This window comes from Heloderma suspectum, chromosome 2 (genome assembly GCF_057233095.1).
Source record: "Heloderma suspectum isolate Gila_16-S chromosome 2, 16-S_ref, whole genome shotgun sequence".
Taxonomy (NCBI): domain Eukaryota; kingdom Metazoa; phylum Chordata; class Lepidosauria; order Squamata; family Helodermatidae; genus Heloderma; species Heloderma suspectum.
Window position 1 is genome coordinate 42,963,892 of NC_139459.1, and position 24,914 is coordinate 42,988,805.

At 45.7% G+C, this 24,914-nt stretch overlaps 1 protein-coding gene across 2 annotated transcripts in view; it reads left to right on the plus strand.

The window, feature by feature from the left end:
- The window catches only part of CWC27 (CWC27 spliceosome associated cyclophilin), a 162,329-nt gene that overhangs the window by 78,831 nt on the left and 58,584 nt on the right, over positions 1-24,914 (plus strand). For both annotated transcript variants that reach the window (XM_084833319.1, XM_084833321.1), the window contains exon 11: positions 22,296-22,399. In XM_084833319.1, the coding sequence (XP_084689445.1) occupies positions 22,296-22,399 (104 nt within the window). The remainder of the gene's footprint in view (positions 1-22,295; positions 22,400-24,914) is intronic.

Consider the following 24,914-nt stretch of genomic DNA (forward strand, 5'->3'; position numbering starts at 1 on the left):
GCATGTTGAGAAAACCAAGTCAATGTGGCCTGGTGCAGATGTAATGGGCAAACCACACACAAGCCTCAAGCTTGTGTGCTCCCCCTCCCCTCTTTCTTGCACCAGAGGAGAAGACTTCAAGTATCCACTTCCTTGAAGTCTGCACATAAGAGCTGTGGTTTGTTTAAATTATGGTAAGTGAGAACCATCTTGGCTTGTTCACTACCTCGAGTTTAAACAAACCTAAGTTTAGACATCATAGAAAATTCTGCTTTTTAAAATGAGAAGTGAACGTTTCCAATCTCATCCCAGTGGACAAAAAAGAGGAGCAGAGCTTGCCACCATAGTGGGAAATGGTTTCTTGTTGCATCTGAACCGGGCCTGTATGTGAAATGACTTGAACATTCAGAAAGTATTGTATAATACTTAGGTATGATGTTGAATGGCATGACAGAGATGGAGACAAAGGAATCTGTCACATTTCTTCCTCCTCTCCCTTCTGCACCAGAGCAATCCACACACTCCAGGAAACAAAGCTTCAGGGCAACACTACGTTGTTAGTAAACGACTAGCTTCTTTACAAATGCAGATTATAGGAAACTCTCAGACTGCATAGAACCAGCTAATCCACACATCTATGAATAGCAATAGAGAATACGAAGTGGAAGTTAGAGAACTTGCCAGCAGTCTGGGCATGAATTTCACGGCCAGACTTGCTACACAGGGATGCCCCTCTCTTAGGGTGCCTCCCTCCTATGTTGGCTTCCATGAGTGCCCAACCTGGCAGAACATCTGAGCCCTGCCCCTAACTTTTCCAGCTTTGCTCTGCAACGGACCCTAGCATCCCTCAAGTTATGCCCCTCCTCCTCCTCCAAAACTTGAGTTCTCATGGTGGAGGAATGGGGGAGTAGTTCAGCCTGGGCCATCTGTGTGTCAAGGTCTTGGGAAGAAAGTCTCGCCATATCTGGGGTCACTCAAGAGGGTACTTCCCTCTGTTCTTGCTGTTCCCATTCTAATTCTGAGTCTGAGCTGCCAGACATCTCCACACACTCAGATTCATTCCTGACAGAATCCAGCAGAAGATGAATTTAATGCTCTGGATTCTAAAGAAAACTGGAAAACAAGTGATACCTTAGTTATGAGAATTATTTTTTCAGTGCAGTAACCGAAAGTATATGGTGTCATGTTCCCCAGCCTTGACCTCTCCTCTGACTCCGAAGAGACTCAGAGGCAGAGGAGACTCCCTCCATTAATCCAATCCCCGCTGGGCCAGGGCCTCTCAGACCAGAGGATGTGCCTCTACCTGACTCCTCAGGTGCAGAGGACACTCCCCATTACATCCTTTACCACCCCCACCCCGTAGGAGCCAGTGGCTACAAATCAGGCAGTCGCCTTTTAAGAAACAAACTACTTCTGAGGGGTGGAGTTAACTGTAGATCTTGAGCTTCTGGCCTTTATAAAGCTTCAGAAGGCCTTTGACTGTAGCTGAGTCAGTAGCGCCACTTGTCTGAGTCTTAGCTAACTTGGAGCTGGCCAAGGTCCTAGAAGACCCTGCCTGGTCTAACTTTCCTGGCTATTCAGTACCCTTAAACCAAACTTGCCTGGCCTGGCCTTGACTGGACTTGATCAGACCCGACCTGACTTTCCAAGTCCTTGCCTGTTTGTACTTAGCACCTCTAGGTGCCTTGAACCAAGTCAGACAGGACATATAGAACATCTAACCTTCATACCCACCAGTCTTGTGCAAACAAGTCTTAAGTTTGTATTGATAGGGATGAATTTTTCAGAAATGAGAGTATTTGGATTGAGGCTACATCAGTGGTTCCACCCAGGATGAAACCTGAGAAGAGCTGGGGCATTCTGCACCAGAGCACATCAGTGTAACTGAAATGTAATATATTTGTATATTAAGAATATGACTTTTGATCATTGCAAGCCTTAATTCCGTCATCAAATTCGGGAGCAGCTAGTTTATCATTATTAACATGTGCCTCTTAAGAAGACCGAACGGTTGAAACATGTTTGGCAACCGAAACTATTGTTCACGATACATACAGTGATTTACTGTCACTATCTGCACCCAAGGATATAATTTTGTTAAGCAATTTCTTGAATGTATCTGTTTTCATTGGCAACTGTAGGACCAGATGGTAGTCTTCAGTGGGTGAGACTTGGCCAACTGTTGCTAATCTCTATTTTAAGAACAGTATCCTGAGATGAACAGGTTTCCATACTTCAGATACATTTTTTCTTGCACATCTACTTATTTAGGAGCCTAGTAATTGGGCACCATAAATTGGTCACGGGCGCTTTGTGACACATCTAGCCTCTGCACATCTGAAACCAACATGTGCAAGTCCTACTTGCATTTTTCCTTAATGACATATATGCTTCCTTTGGGCTAATAGCATCTGTGCCTTGGTTTCCCAGAGTACAAACTACAAGTTTTTGGTAGTCAATCAGAAATACGTTAGAATTCATTGACTTTCTGGATCCAAGGCACTTGGTTGGACTAGTATATCTCGGTCAAATATTCCTAAAAGCTGCGGTTTCTATTTTATTGCTGGTTTTGCTGCTGGTTGACTGTTGTATTTACTGCTATTTTACTTGATTTTCATTGTTGCATACTATAAAATGCATTGATTTTAAATTGACTGTACATAGGATTGCACTATAATGGGACTTACTCCATAGTAAGTGTGCATAAGATTGTAGCCTAAACTTATTTTTATTTCTGTTGTTAGCTGCCTTGGAAGTTGTTCTACTGAAAGGCGGAATATAAAAGTTTCCTATAAACAAATAAGCATGCAAGCAAGCATACTGCAGTAATAATAGCAGTTCTATGGTGATCATGTAGATAAGTATTCAGACTGGCAAATGTTAAAACTAGATTCATGAAATAGGAAAGTATTACTATACTAATCTTAGCTATTAAGTTACTGGATCATACAGAGGTGGCTGGCTCCTCATTCTGAAAATAGGATCTCTGAAAATAGGGACATAAATGGCTTATTCATAAACGACTTATAAATGAAGTATAAATGGAAGCATGTGACAGAAGCAGAATGGAAACCAAGGGTTTTTGAGTGATGGTAACAGCCTTCAGAACCACAAGAGTATCCTTCCTGTCTACTGTTTCCACGCTCTGCAAAGTATGCCATGTTCCTGAAAAACAAAGTATTTCCACCCTGACAACTCAAGAGCATCATTGTAAACTCAGTGAAAGACCTCTGTTCATTGTGCAGCGGCAACAAATACGAAAGACCACTGATTAGGATGCAAATAACAGAATGGGAAGTAATAATCATGGCTGTAAAAATTAGTTAACACTCAAGTGCCTGAAAAAAGCACTGATGCTGGCACCCAGGAATCTGAATTACTTTTGCAGACCTGGATTGTATTTCCTTGTTCAAAAATTTTGCCAGCCTGCTCTTCTTCCCACACCTATGTGTCATAGGACTGCTTGCAAAATGGAACAAGCCAGCTGCTAACCTGAAAGGATGAATTATTCACCTGTGAAGAGTGACTAACTGGAGTTTTCTGTTTCCTGTTTGGTCCCCGTCTGAATGTTCCTTCACACACGATGCTATGCTTCACAATAATTTCCATGTAAGCAAACGCCTAAACACTGTCACTCAAGAAGTACTTTGTGGGTATTTAAATATAATGGCTTCCCAATCCATGGTACTGCATGGCAAAATAAACCCCTGTGTTGCATTTCAGAGGTGACAATTTATATATATTTCCAACACAAAGATTATCTTAGGGTAGGAAAAATAGAACTAACACAACCACATCATTTTCACATTGAGCCATTTCCCTGAGGTGGCAGCTATAAGTCCAGCTGTTGGCTTCTCCCTCTATTCTAAATCAATACCTAACCAGTTCAGTCAATATTTTACTTCCTCAGCTGCTCCACCAGATGCACACTGAGAGATATCCAAAGGTGATGCTGGTTTTCAGACTCGGAACAAACGGGACATAAGGATCCTTCATGAGTGAAATTAAGTGACCTTATATAAGGTGTCAAGGGTGGCTCAGCAGTAGAGCACATGTCATGCATGCAGAAGGTCCCACATTCAATCCCTGGCATCAGGTAGGTAATGGGAAAGACCTCTGCTGAGACCTTGGAGAGCCACTGCCAGTCCGAGTAGACAATACTGAGCCACTTGGATAAGTTGCCTGACCTAGTATAAGACAGCTTCCTATGTTCGTATAAAAAAGAGAATCCATGAGACAGTTTGGCAGCAGGAGCTATGTTGCCCTTGGCACACAGGTGTCCCTCAAGTCCGGGTAGGGTGTATGTTGTCTTTAGATTTGGATGATGAGACATTGCAGGGCACAGAAACAGACTACTTACCACACTTTACCTCTGATATTAAAAGATACTTGCATACCTTTAACAAACTTTACTGTGGTATGTTTTCTGAACACACAGTTCTTTATTTTACAGATGCTACAATAGTAAAAACCCCACAGTAATTGCTATTGCCCTTCTAGGACATAAAAATGTTCCAGAAAAAAATTAATGGGATGCGATCTCCAGCACGCAGGTGAAATTAAAATGGTACTGAATGAGTTTCTATTACTTTGGCATTTCATTACTTTCCACATTGTATAAGTGCTGAAAACCATGCTTTTCAGCAGCCGTACTGTCTAAATTTCTCAGGCAAGGTTACACCAACTTCACTCCAGAACTTAGTGTTCATGAAATTGGTTAAGTCTCCTATAAGTGCACGTCCAGCATGTCATGGGATATTAATATGTTCCTTACTAAGGTGATGAAGCCTCCTTTAGAATCATTAGGTTCTTGTGAGCTCAGGATCCTAACAAGGAAGGTTTTTATCCTTAGTGGAAGTGACTTCAGCCTGCAGAGTAGAACATGTAAGCGACAGTGTTTAATGGCTGATCCACACTATGTTATTAATACTGAAAAGCGTTTTTACATCTTAAGAGCAGTAATATAAACTAAGCCAGACAGCAACCTCCTGTATTTAGAAATGGGAAAACTCAAATGCAGAAAGGTGAAATCACTTTTCAAGGCAACTCAGCCCTAGATGGAGAGAAGAACACATTTAAGGAAGAAAAGTTTGATACATATTCAGGTAAAACTTCTCTCGAATTGAGTGTGACACTCTTCTCAGTCAGCCAATAGATTTTTTTTATCCTACTATTTTGTTTCTTGTATTGAGTGCTTTGCCTTTAATCAATAAGCAGAAATAATTCACTAAAAAGATTAATCCTTCCACCAATTACAGTAGTCCAGGTTAGTCCACATATGGAGTCAGAAGCTCCTGTTCAACACACTGGACAGATTTATTTCCAAAACAGCTATTCATTGGCCTTACAATGATTGTGGCAGTAATCCATAATATTTCAGGAAACAGATAACACCTTTAAAACTACAGTCTTGTTGCCAGAAGCAGTGTTTGCGAAAGTAATCTAAACTTTTTTAATGCATCGATTTCCTAATTTCAGTAGGAAGAATGCCTGCCTCTGAGGGTTGTTCAGAGTCTTAGTTAATATTTGTAAAGCACTTAACGATGAAAAGCACAAAGTAAATATTAAGTACTTGACAAAGAGCAAAGGTTTGGCCTTGTTCCAGGTTGTAAGTAGCTCATCTTCCTTAGCCTCCCAAATGAATCGCAGAGACGAGACCTGTTGAGTAAGACGTTCTATCAATGTGCAGCTGGCAGAGGTGATATAGCCGGAAACTATGCATGTGGGGAGGATGGGTCAGGGAGAGGTTTCCCGCCCCTACTTGCTGGGACCAACCTCATCCATAGCCCTGCTGCCAAGTTTATTTTAAATACAGTGGGTGCTTTATGCTCTGTCTATGCAGGTATAGCACAACTGTATTGCTGGCATTTCAAAAATGGTAGCAGGGAAAGGGCCAGAAGCTAGCAGGGAAATTTGAATACTAAAACCTGTTTAGGTCAGGCCCGCTCAGAGGTCGAGAAAGGCCCGGGCCACTTCCACTTTTTTGATGCTCCTGCTATATTAAAAAATGAAATAATGCCAAAACAGGGTTACTAAAATTGTGGTATATTTTTTAATGTTTACATTTAACAAATTAACACTTTTAACACGCACACAAATACAATGCAATAAATGTTTCTTTTTTATTTAAATAAGTGCTTTTCTACCTTTTTTCTGTGCAGATTCACTAATTCTGGAAAAATTTAGTTTTCTTGTAATGTCACAGTTTATGTTAAGCATAGCGAGGCCATTCAAATGATCTTGTCCCATAGTTGAACAGTAGTAATTCTTGACCTGCTTCAGCACATTGAAAGACCATTCTCCTGAAGCTGCTGATACAGGTAGACTGAGAAGAAGCCTCAATGCAATGGTGACATTAAAAAACACACCAGCAAGTCCAAGTTGGAGTATTTCTTGAAACAATTCCTTTGGCTTACGATCCAGTTTGAAGTTGTATGATGAACGTCTTCTTTCTATCCTGTCAGTTTATCTCTGTGTCTGTATGTATAATCTCATTTGGAGATAACATCAAGTCTAAATTTGAGGCCCTCCATGAATGTAAGGCCTGGGCCAAATGGCGCTCCTGCCCCCCCCCACACACACACACTCCCAGTGTGACAGGCTCTGGTTTGAGGGATTGTGATGCGAGACCAGGTAGCTCCAGCTCATGTGCTTTTAGTCTTTCCCAAAGCTTCATGTGTACCTGTAGTATAGACCTATCTTACATCTGTGATTCTGTGTGATCTACTCCTTGTCACAGGCCTTGTACCTGGATTGCCCTGGCTTAGCTGCCTCTAGTGCTGGTCCTCTCACTTAAGTGGGGTTGTCTAAAAGCTCAAGGGCACTGCTTTTTCTGCCTGAACCACACCAAGATGAGACCTAAAACATACATTGAGAACATATTCAGATACAGCCAAAGTTTACACATGTTCTATAGCACGATGGTAAGGGTTATGTCCCAGGTGCGTTTCAAACATTGCAATGAATCACAGTAGTCAATAGTAAGCAAAACTGTGTTCAGAGTAGCAGCACTGCTGGTCATGGCATTGGCCCTTACAAACTTTGCACATCAGTGTGCAAACCAAGTCAAGTTTCCTGCAACTACAAGCCTTACCCTGACAACCTTTTCTTACACTTTTTTACACTTTCATGATACTAATTATCGAGCAGCATTTGACAACTCCGGAAGAGTTGACCACATTGGCATACGTATTTCCCAAGTTAAATACTATTCCTATTTGTCTAGAGGTGGATGTTCAATATGAGATATGTGCTTGTCCCTGTCAGGGTGGACACTGAGCCCATGGAGTCCCAGAGTAGTTCTGATTCTGAGGAAGAGCAGTCGCTCCTGGGAGAGGAGCACGCTCCTCTTTCCCAGGGCCAACAGCTGACGGAGATTCCTCCCACCAGCATTCCTAGCTTAGAAAGCAGTCCAGGGAGTGACCGAGCGCAGATAGCAGATTTGGTGGATGCACGACGCCGACGCAGAGAGCGGTGCCAGATGGAGGGCGCGGAAAGGAGGCGTAGTGCCCGGTTGGCGCGCAAACAATGGCTGCGCCCAGAGGATCCAAGGGAAAAGGGGAGGGACTCTCCCTAGTCCTTAAGTTCAGGGGTCTTCCAGTAATCCCGTTTCAAACGGGGACCAACTGTTCCAACTTAGGGCATAGGTACTGTGCTGCTCAGATCTAGTTGCAAACGGTATAGTTGTTAAGTTGTAAAAGAAGAATAAAGCTTTGAAAGGAATCCCTTTGTCTGTGTCTGGACTTGGCTACTGGATTAGACTGAGAGAGGCCTCCAAGGAGCCCTTGACAGCTTGGTCCCCGTTCCTCGTTTTTTTCTCCCCTCTCTCTCTCTCCGATGAGTTGGCGCACACGCCCAGCCCGCCTACTTTGGAGGACCTCATCCAGACCTGCCTTCAGATAGATAGTCGGCTGGAGGGGCACCGGCAGACCCGGCGGGGCGCCGGGGGCCGGGATTTCCCTCCTCCCATTCCCCCACGTTTCCTGCCTCTTCCCCCACCCCCGCTCCAGCGCTGGGGGTGGAGGAGACCCCGATGCAGCTGGGAGCTACCCGAGCCTCACTGCCGCCAGAGGAGTTTGAGCGCCGGCGTGCTGAGCGCCGATGTTTTCGATGTGGAAAGCTGTGGCATTTCGCCAAGACCTGCCAAGTGAAATCCACAGCTCCTCTGCCTCCTCCTCCTCTCCTTCCCCCTCCTCCTCCTCCTCCTCGTCCCCAGGCCTGACTAGATTGCCCCCCAATCTTGTTGGGGGCCTCCAGTGTGGGGGTCAGTTCCCCACCGGGTGGGTGCCTTCCCCAACCCCCCCACCCTCCCATCTGCTGTTGCATGTTCACCTCCGCTCGTCTCAGTGGGGGGGGTGGAGACCCTAGCTTTAGTGGACTTGGTGGCGACGACCAGTTTCATGGATGAGACCTTCGCCCTTTTCCACAAGATTCCTACCCTGCCCCTTCCTGCCCCCTTGGCAGTGGAGACCATTGATGGGCATCCTCTCTCTTCGGGCGCGGTGACCCGGATTACAGTTCCGCTCACTCTGCGCACCCAGTCCCACGTTGAGCAGATTCAGTTTCACTTAGCCAAGGTTCCCTTATACCCAGTCGTGCTGGGTGTTTCCTGGCTGTCTAAGCACAACCCTCAGATTTCTTGGGGGCTTCAGCAAGTGGAGTTTGCGTCTCCCTACTGCCGGGAGCATTGCCTCCCGGAGGAGGCGCCAGTCCCAGCCCAGGCCTTAACCCTTTCCTCCCCCTCCTTGTCTGCTTCTGGCAGTCCTTCAGCGACCGTCATCCTCCCAGAGAAGTATGCAGCTTTTCGGGATGTGTTTGACAAGAAGGAGGCTGACCGGCTTCCCCCCCACCACCCTTTTGACTGTGCCACTAACCTCATTCTGGGGGCGACCATCCCCGCTGGCCGGCTGTATCCGATGTCGGAGCCGGAACTTCGAGCTGTGCGGGAGTTTTTGGACACAAATCTCAAACGCGGTTTCATTCGCCCCTCCTCCTCCCCCGCCTGTACTCCTACCTTCTTTGTGGCCAAGAGATCTGGAGAGCTCCGCCCGGTGCATGATTTCAGAAATCTAAATTCTGTTTCCATCCCTGACAAGTACCCCCTCCCCCTCATACCTGAGATGCTGGAGCGCCTGGGGCGAGCCAAGATTTTCACAAAGTTGGACCTGCGTAACGCATACAATCTCATTCGCATCCGGGAGGGGGATGAGTGGAAGACCTGTTTCGGGACCCGGTACAGAGTGTATGAATACCTAGTAATGCCTTTTGGGCTCGCCTGCACCCCCCCACACACACTTTTTCGCATTTTATGAATGCCGATGTCAGGGTGGACACTGAGCCCATAGAATCCCAGAGTAGATCTGATTCTGAGGAAGAGCAGTCGCTCCTGGGAGAGGAGCGCGCTCCTCTTTCCCAGGACCAACAGCTGACGGAGATTCCTCCCACCAGCATTCCTAGCTTAGAAAGCAGTCCAGGGAGTGACCGAGCACAGATAGCAGACTTGATGGATGCGCGACGCAGACGCAGAGAGCGGCACCAGATGGAGGGCGCGGAAAGGAGGCGTAGTGCCCGGTTGGCGCGCAAACAACGGCTGCGCCCAGAGGATCCAAGGGAAAAGGGGAGGGACTCTCCCTAGTCCTTAGGTTCAGGGGTCTGCCAGTAATTCCCTTTCAAACGGGGACCAACTGTTCCAACTTAGGGCAAAGGTACTGTGCTGCTCAGATCTAGTTGCAAACGGTATAGTTGTTAAGTTGTAAAAGAAGAATAAAGCTTTGAAAGGAATTCCTTTGTCTGTGTCTGGACTTGGCTACTGGATTAGACTGAGAGAGGCCTCCAAGGAGCCCTTGACAGCTTGGTCCCCATTCCTCTTTTTTTTTATTTCTCTCCTCTCTCTCTCTCTCTCTCTCTCTCTCTCTCTCTCTCTCCGATTGCCTTATGGAGGGTGCCGGGGACCCAGCGGTGCAAGCTCTGGCGTAAGAGAACCAGTTGCTCTGTGATCAGATGGCTCAACTGACGGCGGCCGTGCAAAATCTACAGGCTGTGGTTCAACCCCCCCCACCTCCGATTCCCCCACGCCGCAAGTGCCTGGTGGCGTTGCCAGAGAAATTTTCTGGTGAGAAAGGACTTTTTCAGATTTTCAGGGCCCAATCAGAGCTGTACATGCATCTTAGGCCTGAGGATTTCCAGACGGAACAGGTTCATGTGGGTTTCCTCATTAACCTACTGTCAGGCATGGCAGCTAAATGGGCTTCAGGGCTCCTGCTCGCTAATGACCCCCTGCTCGGGGACTATCAAGGTTTCATGACAGCCATGGCACATTTTTTCGGTGACCCCCTGCGCACGCAGACAGCTTCTTGGGAGATTCGCCGCCTCCGGCAGGGCAAGGACTCAGTTTCCAGCTACGCGACAACCTTTCGCTCGCTGATGCAGGATTTACAGTGGAATGATGCCGCGCTAGTGGCTCAGTTTTTGGATGGTTTGAACGGCGAGATTTTGGATGAGTTGTACCGCCTGTACTCCTACCTTCTTTGTGGCCAAGAGATCTGGAGAGCTCCGCCTGGTGCATGATTTCAGAAATCTAAATTCTGTTTCCATCCCTGACAAGTACCCCCTCCCCCTCATACCTGAGATGCTGGAGCGCTTGGGGCGAGCCAAGATTTTCACAAAGTTGGACCTGCGTAACGCATATAATCTCATTCGTATCCGGGAGGGGGATGAGTGGAAGACCTGTTTCGGGACCCGGTACGGAGTGTATGAATACCTAGTAATGCCTTTTGGGCTCGCCTGCGCCCCTCCCACTTTTTCGCGTTTTATGAATGCCATCTTCAGAGACTATTTAGACACTTTCCTCATTGTTTATCTCGATGATTTACTTATATTTTCTGAGGACTCCGATGCCCATCAGCACCATGTCTCTGCCGTACTCCACCGCCTCCATGAGAACCATCTTTATGCCAAGCTGGAGAAATGTGCGTTTGACCTAACCTCTTTGGACTTTCTTGGCTACATTATTTCGCCTGACGGTATCAGGATGGATCCTGCAAAGGTCCAGGCTGTCCTTTCCTGGAAGGCTCCATCCACCAAGAAGGACTTGCAACGTTTTCTGGGTTTTGCTAATTTTTACAGAAAGTTCCTGCCCAGTTTTGCTCAGCTCACTTCTCCTCTCACGAACCTCCTTAAGGGCAAGAAATCTCCTTTTCATTGGACGGCATCTGCCCAACAGGCTTTCGAGGAACTTAAGAGGCTTTTCAGTTCTGAGCCGATCCTGTTACATCCCGACCCAAGGAAGCCTTTTGTAGTGCAAACTGATGCCTCTGACTTCGCGGTGGGGGCGGTGCTCTTTCAGCCAGATTGGGAGGGCGGCGGGCTGCAACCCTGCGCCTACCACTCCAGGAAACTGACCATGTCTGAGAGGAATTATACCATCTGGGAGAAGGAACTGTTGGCCATCAAGTCCACTTTGGAGACCTGGCGTCATCTCCTGGATGGGGCACAGCACCCAGTCGAAGTTAGAACCGACCATCGCAACCTCGAACATCTTCAGACAGCCCGTGCCTTAAACCAGCAGCAGATTAGGTGGTCGCTTTTTTTTTCTCGGTTCCACCTTAAGATTTGCCATGTGAAGGTCTCAGACAACCTACAAGCGGATGCTTTTTCTCGTAAGCCTGACCTCCAGCCAGGGAGTGAGGAAACTTCCCCCCCCCTCTGATTCTTCCCCCTCAAGGCCTGGCGGCAGCTGCAGTGCCTCATTCTTGGGAGGAGCTACTTCTCTTTGCACAGGCTCAGGATGCTTTTGTTCGCACAAACGTGGAGGAATTGGGGCTAGCCTCTGCCCCCCCACTCTACCCCCTTCTCTTTGCGAGGTGGCCTGCTTTACCATTCCGGCCGGGTCTATGTGCCTTCTAGACCCCTCCGCGAGAAGGTCCTCCATCAGTGCCACGACTCCCCCACAGCTGGGCATTTTGGCGTCACCAAGACCTTGCATGGAGTGACGAGGGATTTTTGGTGGCCTCATGTGTGTCAGGACGTCAAGTCCTATGTTGCCTCCTGCCCTACCTGCCAGCGGGCGAAGGCCCCCTCAGGCAAGCCCACAGGCTTGCTTCACCCCCTGCCTACCCCTCAGGATCTTGAAAACTGCTCTCCCTTGACTTCATCACTGACTTGCCTCGCTCACACGGTAAGACCACTATTCTGGTGGTGGTGGATTTGTTTTCTAAGATGGCCCATTTCATCCCCTGCTCTGGGTTACCCACAGCCAGGGAGACGGCAGAGCTGTTCGTGGCGCAGGTTTTCCACCTCCACGGATGGCCCGAGGGTCTCGTTTCCAATAGGGGGGCCCAATTCACTGCCCATTTCTGGAGGGAGCTACTGGCGTTGCTCCATGTGACGCTCCGTCTTTCCTCCACCCACCATCCACAGACGGACGGTCAGACCGAGCGCACCAATGCGACGCTGGAGCAATATCTGCGCTGTTATGTAAATTACCAGCAGGATGACTGGTTTTCCTTGCTGCCTCTCACAGAATTTGCTTATAACAATGCCTGCCATGCTTCCACCCGCCAAACTCCATTTTTTGCCAATTTTGGTTACCACCCCAAGGCCTTCCCATCCACCCTAGCTCCCTCTTCGGTGCCAGCGGCCCAGGACTTTTTAGAGGAGTTGCGAGCGGTACACCACCTCTTACGGGACTCCCTCGAGCAAGCCAAGACAGCCTACAAGGCCTCTGCAGACCGGCAGCACCAGCCGGGGCCGTCTCTGCAACCGGGGGACTGGGTTTGGTTGTCCACCCAATACCTCCCCTCTCACTCACCCGCAAGGAAGCTCGCGCCTTGCCGCACGGGGCCTTTCCAGATTACGGCCCAGATTAACCCTGTTCCTTTTCGCCTGGCTCTTCCCCCCTCCATGAAGATCCATCCCGTTTTTCATCGGTCCTTGCTGTCCCCCCTGGTTTCTGGCGACCCTCATCACTCGGTCGGCTCCCCCCCGCCGCCAGTGCTGGTGGAGGAGGAGGAGGAGTTTGAGGTCGCGGAGATTCTGGACTCCCGCCTTTCTCGTGGCCGCTTGCAATATCTGGTGGACTGGAAGGGGTACGGGCCTGATGAGCGATCCTGGGAACCCGCGGAAAATGTGCATGCTCCGTTGCTGCTGAGGCGCTTCCACCAGCTGTACCCCCACAAACCTGGGGCCCCAGGGGAGGAGCACGAGGGGTGGCCTCATGGGAGCAGGGATGATGTCAGGGTGGACACTGAGCCCATGGAGTCCCAGAGTAGTTCTGATTCTGAGGAAGAGCAGTCGCTCCTGGGAGAGGAGCGTGCTCCTCTTTCCCAGGGCCAACAGCTGACGGAGATTCCTCCCACCAGCATTCCTAGCTTAGAAAGCAGTCCAGGGAGTGACCGAGCGCAGACAGCAGACTTGGTGGATGCGCGACGCCGACGCAGAGAGCGGTGCCAGATAGAGGGCGCGGAAAGGAGGCGTAGTGCCCGGTTGGCGCGCAAACAACGACTGCGCCCAGAGGATCCAAGGGAAAATGGTAGGAACTCTCCCTAGTCCTTAAGTTCAGGGGTCTGCCAGTAATTCCCTTTCAAATGGGGACCAACTGTTCCAACTTAGGGCATAGGTACTGTGCTGCTCAGATCTAGTTGCAAACGGTATAGTTGTTAAGTTGTAAAAGAAGAATAAAGCTTTGAAAGGAATCCCTTTGTCTGTGTCTGGACTTGGCTACTGGATTAGACTGAGAGAGGCCTCCAAGGAGCCCTTGACAGTCCCTATTTTTGGCCACTTTGATAACTTGTTTTAAGTACATACTGTTCAAAAGCTTTTTTCCGTACTTCATTCACAGTAATTGGGTTACTTAGTGCAGAGTAACAAGGAAAGTGACTGGTTCCAGTGGTCTGAGTGTTGCTTGAAGTATGTCTTTCTGAGGATGAGAGAGATTCTACATTGTGACTTGTCTGCAGTCATTAAAGAGAGAAAAGTCATATTGCACCCAGATAATATGTGGCATCCTCTGAGAAGTGACCATGTTTAAATTCTAGTGCACCTATCTCAGTCTCTAAATCCTGATGCTTTTATACATCCATGCACATGGATCAGTGAAGTATATGTTGAGACACTGAAGCATTTTGCTCCCTGGTTCTTTGCTGTTAACCGTCATCACAGCTATTGCTTCTGAAACATGCATAAGGCATTCATTTTCAAAATACCAGTAAGATTATTACTTTTCCACACAGTTTTAGGAGGTGTAAAGAACAACTTGATGTTGCATTTCTTTTGCGTCTTATGGAAACTGAGCATCTGTGGTTTATCTATCTATGCTCAATGCTGCCTCAGGAACCTGTGTGTTTTGTCCAAGGCAGGAGGCAAATCAGAGTTATAGCCAGTCTTTGTGTTTTCACAAATGGAGATCAGCCATTGTTAGTACTTCTGAAAATGCAATGCTAGGTGTAATTTGATACCTGCAACACCTAGCACTGGCTATTTCATTCAGACTGCATGTCTCCATTTTAAGACTGGCTCTAGCTAACTGCAGACCTCATGGTCATAACACCTGGCCAATTTTTGGACTTTGTTTCATCCCCCTATCCCCTGCTTTTTTACTTGACGAAGAGTTTGGGGGATCTTGAAAGATTGCATGATTCTGTGGAATTTTGGTTGGTCCTCATAAAAGTATTGCTCAGCTGTGAATTTTGGATTTTTTTCTCATGGACGGGGACAGCTAACTTTGTTCTTGTTTTTTTAATTAAGCAAGTTAGAGTGCAATCCTCAACAGTGTCTGGGGGGCCATCTTATAGTTTGGATTCCTGGATCTGAGGTCAGAGACAGCCTCAGACCCAGGAGTCTGGGCTACCCTCTCTTCCCCCTCATAGCCAGCACAGAGGAAATCTCACTGGCTACCTCTCAAAGCTTGCAAAAGCAACCTCAGAGATGACAAAAAGGGGGTGTTTCTGTGGGCAAGGAGGGGAAAGGACTGGGGAAGCAGGGATACAAGCTATCCCCAGCCTTCCCCAGCCTCCTTCCCTCCCCCTCCGCGAAGCCCTAGCTAGACAAGCAAAAGCTTCCATCTAGCAAAAATGTGGAGTGGGAGAAACATGAAGGCGGCGATCACCTCCGCGCTCCTCCCACTCTGCATAGGATGCCCATCAGTCTCCAAATTCGGAGGCTGATGGGCATCCAGATAGGATTGTGCCCTTATTGTATTAAGGGAGAAATTGGTATTTTATCCCCTGATGCAATCAGATTACCTGGCCCTATTTTCATGATGCAACAGAGTTTCCTTGGGTGGTAGGATCAGGAAAGCTGAACAAGTTTGGCCTGGCCCTGCATTTAATAATAGAAAAAAGAAGGAGGAAGAAATCTTGGTTAATTGCTATACAGAAAAAAGGCAAAAGGAGGTGTTTTGTGTTTGTCCCAGGATGCATTAAAAAGTAAAGGAAAAAATCATGTGGCAGGCCAAGGAGGAAGTCGTCAGCCATGTTAGGTATGGCTAAAGTGATGAAGCACTAAAGAGAAGAACTAACAATTTCAGGATGGGGGCAGGGGTCTAAAACTACATTGAAATTGAGTCTGATTGCCCTCTTTTTGGTGGGTATGACTCCGGAATTTAATTCCCCATCTTGGCCAACATGACATAATATACTTATAACTTCTTTGGAGCCAAAGCATCTGAAAGAGCTCCAGCTATCCTTAACACTGCTGCTACAACCTTCCAATGTATTTTAAATCTACAGTTAAAGAATAATTTAATTACAGGATTCATATCTTATGGCATAATTGACTGTGTTAGGAACATGGGGAGCTGCCTTATACTGAGAACGTTGATCCATCTAGCCCAGTACTGTTGACTGGCAGCATCCCTCCAGGGGTTCAGGCAGGAATTTTTCCAGCCCTACCTGGAGATCCCAGGGCTTGAACCTGGGACCTTCTGCCTGCAAGGCAGGTGCTCTGCCACTAAGCCACAGCCCTTCCCCATAAATGATCTTGGGTGTACAGTCTTGCTTGAAAACATCAGTGCCTTGCTGGATCAGACTGTGGTCTGTCTAACATTCTTTGCGTGAATCCCAGCAACTGGGAGGTACTAGATGGTCCACTGAAAATTGGCCAGTGTCTACTTTCTGCCCACCCTTGCTCAGAACAAGGGGCAATTTCTTATTTTGGATAGGGAAGAGTGAATTTCCAGCCTCTTCCATTCCCCCCAGGCAAGTCACCTACTAGCAAGTGCTCAGAATCTGTAGTCCAACTGAGACTCAACCTGTCCTGTCCCTGAGTCTGGGCCATCCTGTTCTTAGCTTCATTCTGAGCAATCACATGTGTGCTGATGTGCATGCTCAGAATGATCCCTCCCAAGCAGACTTAGTCAGTAGGCAGTGCATCCAGGGCCACTATGCCTCTCTCCCATATATGGTAACCTTTGGTTCCATATGTGGTCATGATGGGGACAGATTTTTACACTGGAAATGGATGTCATTGTAGGACACCCATAACCAGTAGTGTGACAACGTTTGTTAAACAAAAAAATACGTGGCACTTGTGCAAACCAGTCAGTATGGGCGACGGACTTTGCCCTTGGCCTCCAGCTTCGTCATTCAGACTTGATTATAACTATATGGCAATGTACTTTCTCATGGAGGTGTTAGATCTTTCAGCCCTTGTTGAGGGAGGGCAGGGCAAAGAGGAGATAAGAGATGGGGTGGGTTTATACTGGGGGCAGACAAACAGGAAATATCTCAGTCTGCAGCAGCACTTTCTAAAGGTTTTCTCTCGCCCTTTCCTTTCCCGCATTGTGGGGAAGACAAGGGACAAAAGAAGCCAGCTCTGTTGGGAGCCACCTTCTTAGGGTACCTGGAGCACCTTGAGATGGTGCTTCTGAGAGACTGCCTCTCACTTTTGCCTTTCCTGCATTGCAGGTATAAGAGATGAGAAAAGCCAGCTGAGATGGGGGGGGGGGGGTTGAGACAGAGACAGAGAATGCCTGAATGCGAATGGGGTATCTGTGTGGGTGAAAGTGAGAGTGCCTGAATCTGTGTGAATGGGTGTATGCATATATACTGCTGTCTGTCTGTGAATGGGTGTGCGTGTGAATTTTGCAATGGTTACTGCTTGGTTCCAAAATGTATCATCATCATGACATGCAAAGATGTGGATTGTGGTGAGAACTGTCAGAACGTGCATCCTATGCTTTCTCCTGAATAATCCAGTCCTTCTTATTTCTGAGTAGATATGCAGAAGCTGGATTTTTGTACAGTGCTTCTTCTCACCGCTGCTTCTGAGTAAGCATACAGAGGGTGGCTTGGGGGATGCTTTGTGTTGGATATGGAAATGGATGGATTTTGAATGCTCTCAGAAATTGTTGCTGCTTTTCCAAATGCATATTATAATTGTTGTTTTTGTTGTTAGTGTTCCCTCATCCCCTTCACAGTCAGCATTGAAGGCATTTTCTCTCACTGTCCCCTTGGAACACTTGTCCCCTTGGAAGGGATGATGATCATGATGATCATCATCATCATCACCAACATCATCTGTGACTGTGTGGATTGCCCACCACTGTTTTGCGCTCATGATCTTAAAGTCACTTGATTGTGCAGTGGTAGTTGCTGCTGGAACAGGAGTATGTGGATGCGAAGGAGTGCTTTTGTGTAGATCCCCCGTCCCCACTTTGCACTCATGATCTTAAAGTTCATGTCCCTCAGTTCCCCCGTTTCTTTGGTATGGGTTTCTGGGGATTCAGAAAACTGCTCCATCTCTGGTGACCTTGCCCTCCACGCCAGCATCTCCAGTGGGCAGTTGTCACCATTGCTCAGAACCTTAGCTGTAAATTAGATGAGCTCAGGTTGGATTGGGGCCTTGGGTATTGGTAAACATTTCCAGGCCTCTTACAGCCTGTGGTTTGTATGTCCAGTGATTGGGGATGGGGACAATAGAATATTCAAGTCATGAGGGAGGGAACTGTTGTTTTCTTACAGGAGACACTTTGTTTTTCCATTCAATGAACCATGTGTCCTATGTTGTAACCAGACAGGATCTGATTACATGTTTTGCTAAACTCTTATGGCTATCATTATATAAAATTTTCAGACATTACAGTGTTTTTTTTAGAAAAAGGAATATTTCAGTGCCACCAATTACTGAGGGAAATTTAGAACTCCAAAGCAAGTGAGAAATACTACCATTCTCCACAATGATTCTAAGTAGATTTTCATGTGGTCAGTTTACTGAGGAATGTGAGGGCTTTTATCTTGCATGTCTGGATGTGCCGATGCCTACAAGGCCCAAAAAGAGAGGAAAAAGTCCAAGCTGTGCTGAGGTGTGTGACTCCCTCTTACACTCAACCTGAAAAGAATATTAGTTTGTCTGAAGGATACAGTAGTCTAGATTAAGCCTGCTTCAGATCGCTTTAGGATCAGAGCCAGCACAAACTCTTCCACCACCTGAGAGCACACATGCCCCTCTGCTGCCTCCAGCTACCCCCGTTTGCCACATCTCCCACCCCCATGGTGTCTCTACCCCAGCCCCTGGGCGCATCTTCCCCCAACCACATCGATTTTTTTTTAACAGCCCCCCTCCCTGGAGAAAAAATTCAGCAGGCGGGGGGTGGGGATCTTGATGGGGGAATAGGGCAGTGGCTAAAATGCCTGTCCTCCAGCACCACTGCTCTGACGAAATTAGCAAACAGCCCCGCAGATACATGTCATTAAAAGAAAATATTGGAAGAGCCAATCATAGATCTCCTGCATGATGTAAAGTTTCTCTCTTAGTCAGTATTGTGCAACCTGTTAAGTTGCTGAAGTAGTTTTACCCTCACATTTAGATTATTTTTGTCAGATGCCCCAAGTATAGGGTGAGTATGCCAGCAGCACTGAATTTGTCAAGTAGTATCGCATTTTTACTTCAAAACAACATCAGTTTACTGTGTGACAAATTTTGGAGAGGCTCCCAAAAAGGTAAGAGCACCATGGGCACAATCCAGCCAAAGCTGAGAACTTTCTATTTCTGATGATTTTTCAGTGGGGTGGTTTTAAGCAGATACTTAGCTGTCTTGTTGAATTCAAGGGGATGTAAAAGTGCTTAACTTTGGCTGGATCATGCCCAACCTGAATGCACTGGGGCAATGCTCTTTTCAATATGTTTTAGACTAAAGTACTTACTAAAGGTATATCTACACTACACATTTTATGACTAGGTAACTATCATAGCTTCCCTGAAACAATCTTAGGACTTTTTAGTTTTGGGAGTGCTGAAATTCTCTGAGATACTGAGTCCTCCTCACAGAAATACAATTTCCGGGATTTCCTGAAGTTAGGGAATGATTGTTTTAAAGTCTGTGTAGATAGATCCTGAATGCTTTTTCGCACTCACAAAAACGAAACTTGCAGTGCCATCATGTACATGCAATTGTGCATGTTTACTTATAATTAAATCCCATTGAGTTCAGTGGAGCTTATTCCCAAGTAAGTATGCATAGGATTTCAGCCTTAGATTGGTATCCAGCAGTTCTTGCCTAGACAACCCAGTGACTTTATTTTTATGTCCAACAAATTATTCCTTGATTTCCTTGACTATTTAATAAAATATGCTACAAATGTCATATAAGGATAATGTAGGCCAGTTGCTGTGTTACAAGAAATAAGAATTAAGTCCGTTTCAATTGGAAGAAAAGATATAAGGATATTTTGCCTAAGTCTCATTTTGTAACTTTGGTTCTTCTTTATTACATGATGCTGCATTAGTGTTATGAAAGGTTGGAGAAAATAGCTACAGCCGGACATCATCCAAGAAAGTGCTGTGCAAGTTTCATCCACAGCTCTTGACAACGCCCTTTAATTTGTCTATTATTCCAGACTTGGCTGGTTGCTCTTGAGTGATGAACTTTAACTGGGTGGTGGTGAATTGTGAATGGGTTACTTATGGAAAATGCCAGACTGATAACCCTGGAATATGACGCTGTTCATTTATCCATAATAATACAAAGGTACAGAATAGGCAGTAATGCTACAACTGCACCGCACTATCCAACAGAATAATTTCAGGTTGACAGGATAGCTTCCCCACCGTAATGAGGAACCCTTGGGATGGAGAACCTCTGGCCTCTAGGCCAAAAATGGTCAACAGGAGTTCCCCATGTGACACCAGGTCCTGCTTCTTCCCCACTTCTTCCCCAGGTTTTGCCTCCTCTCCCACAGATGCTATCTCAAGATTTTTCCCAGACTGGAATTTGGACGTCAGGCTGGAAAATTTTCCCTACCCCTAACCTATATAATTCTTCACTTCTATAGTTTGTCCTGTGAGGGAGTGCTATAGCTCTGCAGAGAGAATCAGGTTGTTTCTTTGTGATGAAGTGCTGTTTACATCATTTTTTTTATTTGGTTTGATACCCTACCCTTCAATTCACCAGCATTCCGAGAGTGGTTAGCAAATTAAAACGTACATGAATACCATAAAAATTCACATGAACAACATTAAAAACAAACACAAACACTGCCTGGCATCTAAATGAAAGTAAAGATAGGGCGAGTCAAACCACTCTGGGGTAGGGAAAACAGAGAAATCTATTTGGGCGTTGAGTTTGATTAGTTTTCCTAGGCTCATCCCCCACCCTCCCAGACTTTGTTTCAGTTTCTGCTCCAGCACCCAACTCAATCCACAGTGAGTTGGACTGGTTCTCACATTTTCTGGGAATTTTGCACTAAAAAAAAAGGATTTGCAATTTGCATACATTTCTGAGCAATATTTATGAATTACAGCTGAATTTCTGCAAATTACAGCTGAGTTTACATAATTAGCACAAATTCAGCTGCAATTTGTGCAAAGTGCTCAGAAATTTATGCAAATGACAGAACCTTCCCAAAAAATGCACCAAAAAGTTCCTAGAGTTCAGGGAACAGCCCACAGCTCAGCTTGCAGATGCAAAGTAAGTTGTACATGCCATGGAATTCTGTCGAGCCAAAAAAGGACTGGATTTCCCAGCAACAGACATCCCTACCCTGTGAAGGGAATTCTGCAACTGGAGCATCACCCCTGAGACAGCCCTTCACCTGGTAGCCACCTGCCTCCTCTCAGCATGCGGTGACACCTTTAGTAGCCCAACTTCGGCTGACCTTAATACTCGGGCAGGGACATATGGAGACATGTGGTACTTCATGTACTCTGGGCTTGGAAGTGGAAATTATACTAATGGAGTTTTTGTCTTGAGTTGCCCTCAGTAAGACAAAGACTGAATCAGACTCTAGGCTGGCTGATGCCACCACTCACCTAGTCAATTTATGTCACAGATGACAGGTTAAGAGGGAATGTGGTTAACATTAACCATATTCAACATTGATATAGATGTAACACTAAACTATGGTTTAAGTTAACAAGGGAAGAAAGTGGGACTTCGTGCTAGAGAGAGGAAGAGGGAAGGGCTCACGAGTATACACCTAAAACTGTTGAGTATGCATGTGAGAGACATGTTCACAAGCATGTATACCAGCCTTTCCAATCTGGTGCCATCCAGATGTTTTGGATGCCAGCTTCTAGGATTCCTGACCGTTGGACATGCTGGCTGGGGCTGATGTTAATTGAAGTCCAAAACTTCTGGAGGGCACCAGGCTGGAGAAGGCTGATGTTTACCATACCAGGACATCCATCAAGGAGCTGTGATTGGTTGTATCTCTCCGCTGAGAGTTCATTCGGTGATAACCTCAGGTTTGCCTCTGAGTAATACGTGAAATATGAACTTGAGCACACTCCGGGAGACAGCGGACAACAGGAAGGCCTGGCGTGCTATGATCCCTGGGGTCATGAAGAGTCGGACACGACTTAACGACTCAACAACAACAACAACAATGTGTGAAATGCCTCCTGTGTGAGGATGTGTTGGTTGGAAACGCAATGTGAAAGGTATTCTTGTGGTGACCTCAATCCACCGGAACAGTTGCCAGTTGAGACCTATCTGAACCCAGTTCTTCAGTTGTTTAGAAAAAAGCTATAAAGCCTTAGGGCACTTAATGCAGATTCAGAACTTCTTATTAGGATATCCAATTAGGATCTTGGCTTTAGCTTGTATTTTATTATATTTAATTATGTTGTGTTATATGTTGTGTTATAGATTTTATTATGTTGTGTTACAGATTTTTCTTTTGTTAGCTGCCTAGAAAATATTGAAATTAAGCAAGATATAAAAAGTTAAGTAGAAAATGTTTGTTGGACACAAACTGGCACAAACGAATTGCGGTGTGCTGTGTTTGGTCACAGGTTTACTGGCTCCTAACTTTTTCTCTGTTTCTTCTGAGTGGCTTTGCTTTCTAAGGAAATTGGATTTATCTAAACATTGTTCTCTGCAGTGAGGAGCTACGGAAGGAAGTGCGCCAATTGAAACGTGAACTACTAGCAGCAAAGCAGAAGAAAGAAGAAAATGCCTCCAAACCAACGGAGAATAAAATTGAAGGTAAGAGATGAAGTAAGGTAATATGTGCTTACACTGGTATACCAATGTGATTGGATAACTTTCTCGAGTCAGCAAGGTGCCAGATATCCTCAGATATCTTGTTTATTTATTTATTCATTCATTCATTCATCCATTTCATTTCATTTCATTTCTATACCACCCAATAGCCGAAGCTCTCTGGGCGGTTCACAAAAATTAAAACCAAACGGCACACAATAAAACAATTTAAAATATATAGAACATTACAACCACTATATAACAATACAACCACAATAAAACCTAGCAGCAGTGCAGGAATTTAAAATACAGATTTAGAACAGCAAAGCTAAAAGTCTAGAAAGCTAAAATGCTAAAATGCCTGGGAAAATAAAAAGGGCTTCACCTGGCGCCAAAAGGAATACAGTGTAGGTGCCAGGCAAACCTCACTAGGGAGCTCATTCCACAGCCAGGGTGCCACAGCAGAAAAAGCCCTCCTCCTAATAACCATCTGCCTCACTTCCTTTGGCAGGGACTCATGAAGAAGGGCTGCTGAGGATGATCTTAAAGTCCAGGCAGGCATATATGGAGGGAGGTGATCGTTCCGATAACCTGGCCCCAAGAAAGCCCCATTTCTTAAGTTGTTCAGATTTTGTTCAAAAAAGCAAACAGTTATGTTGATTTCCCAGCCAGCCAGCTGATTATATTTATGGTGTCTCTCCCAACAGTACTTGTCACAGAAACATTTCTTAAGTTTTTGTCCCTCCCCCAAAGTCTTGCTGACTGCAGCCCATCTGCTGTGTCAAATAGAAGTTAATGGGAGCCAAACCCACTGCAATCTATATAGCTTTACCTCTTCATCTTCATGGTTTGCCCTGGGTTGCATTTCTTTTTTAATTATATCTTAAAACACAAAATAAAAATGCAAAAAAAACTTAAAATATTGTGGGATGGGGAAGGGAAAATTATGTCATGTGAGCAGATGTCCCCTTGCTGTCCTCCCACCTGCAGCCCCCCCCCCCCGCACCTTCCAAATCTGTCCCGGAGGGTCCCCTAACCCTCTGAAGCAGATTGGGTATTCACATGGGGGAGCTGCAGTGGGGAGGGGGAAACCATTCCACCAGCATTTCTGTTCTACTGGCAGGTGGTCAGGGTTGGATACAACCCAAGGTTATAAAATATCTTTAAAATTATTGTTCCAAAACAAAAAATAAAGAGAATCTTTCAACAAACTATCAGTTTTGATTCCTAAAATAACTTCTTGAAAAATAAGTCAGCTAGGTTATTAAAGAAATGTCCCTTTTTTGTTGTTGTTTTTGTTTTGTTGGCATTTCAAGATTGGTGGCCAATAAGTTGCTATACAGATTCTAGCTACTATTACTAAGCTCATTATAAAGTCTAGATCAACAATCTGAACATCTTCCTTTAGAAAAACTAGTAATATTTCCTTAGGGTCAGGAGATAATTGGCCTACCCCCAAAAATCATGCTGTCACTGTGGAGTGACTTACATCTCCAGCAAATATTGTGAAGATTAAGATAAATATTAGTTAATTTATAAGGGGCTAGGCATATTGGTAGATAATTGTAATAAGATAATCTCTTAAATTGACACAGGTCAACCTTGCTTGAACATTGGTAAAGATCTATGTCCATTCTTTTATTTGTTAAATTATGTCCCATTTCTTTTTAATAAAAGTGCTAGGAAGAACTTCAAAATATAATAATAATACATAGAGCAGTATGCAGCAGGGCTGCTCCACCTCTGCTGGTTACGTTGGACTCCTGGGACCCACTACTTGTGCAACAGAGCTTTGGTAGTTCTAAAAATAACCCTGGAAACAAGCAGAGATATTTGTTTCTGGATTGGAACTGGTCAGAAGGGAGCTCTGCTGACCTGCCCAGTTCGATACAAGCATTTCTGCTTGTTTGGGCTTATTTTTAGAAGCCCCAAAGCCCCGTTGCACAAGCACTGGGTCCTGCGAGCCCATATGCACAATAGAGTACTAGCCATAGATCTTGTTCGTATTGTCTAGATTTTATATCGCTGCCCTAGGTAACATTTCTTGGTCATATTACATTTCACAAAGAAATACTGTGGTACCTGATAATTGGCAAAGATTTTTATTTATTTATTATTTATTTATTATTAAATTTATTAATCGCCCATCTGGCTGGTCACCCAGCCACTCTGGGCGATGTACAACATACAATAAAACAGTTTAAAACAATAAAATTCTACTATAAAAACATTTTCTAAAATACCCTAACCCACCCCAAATGCCTGCCTGAACAACCACGTTTTTAATGCATGACGGAAGCTCATTAAAGAGGGGGCACGACGGAGTTCCCTAGGGAGGGAGTTCCACAGAGTGGGGGCCACCACAGAAAAGGCCCTCTCCCTCGTCCCCACCAGTCTAGCTGTCCTGGCTGATGGGACAGAGAGAAGGCCATCCGAGGCTGATCTTGTTAAGTGGCCTGTCTGGTGCTGCTGGAGGCGCTCCTTAAGATAGGCTGGGCCGGAACCATATAGGGTTTTA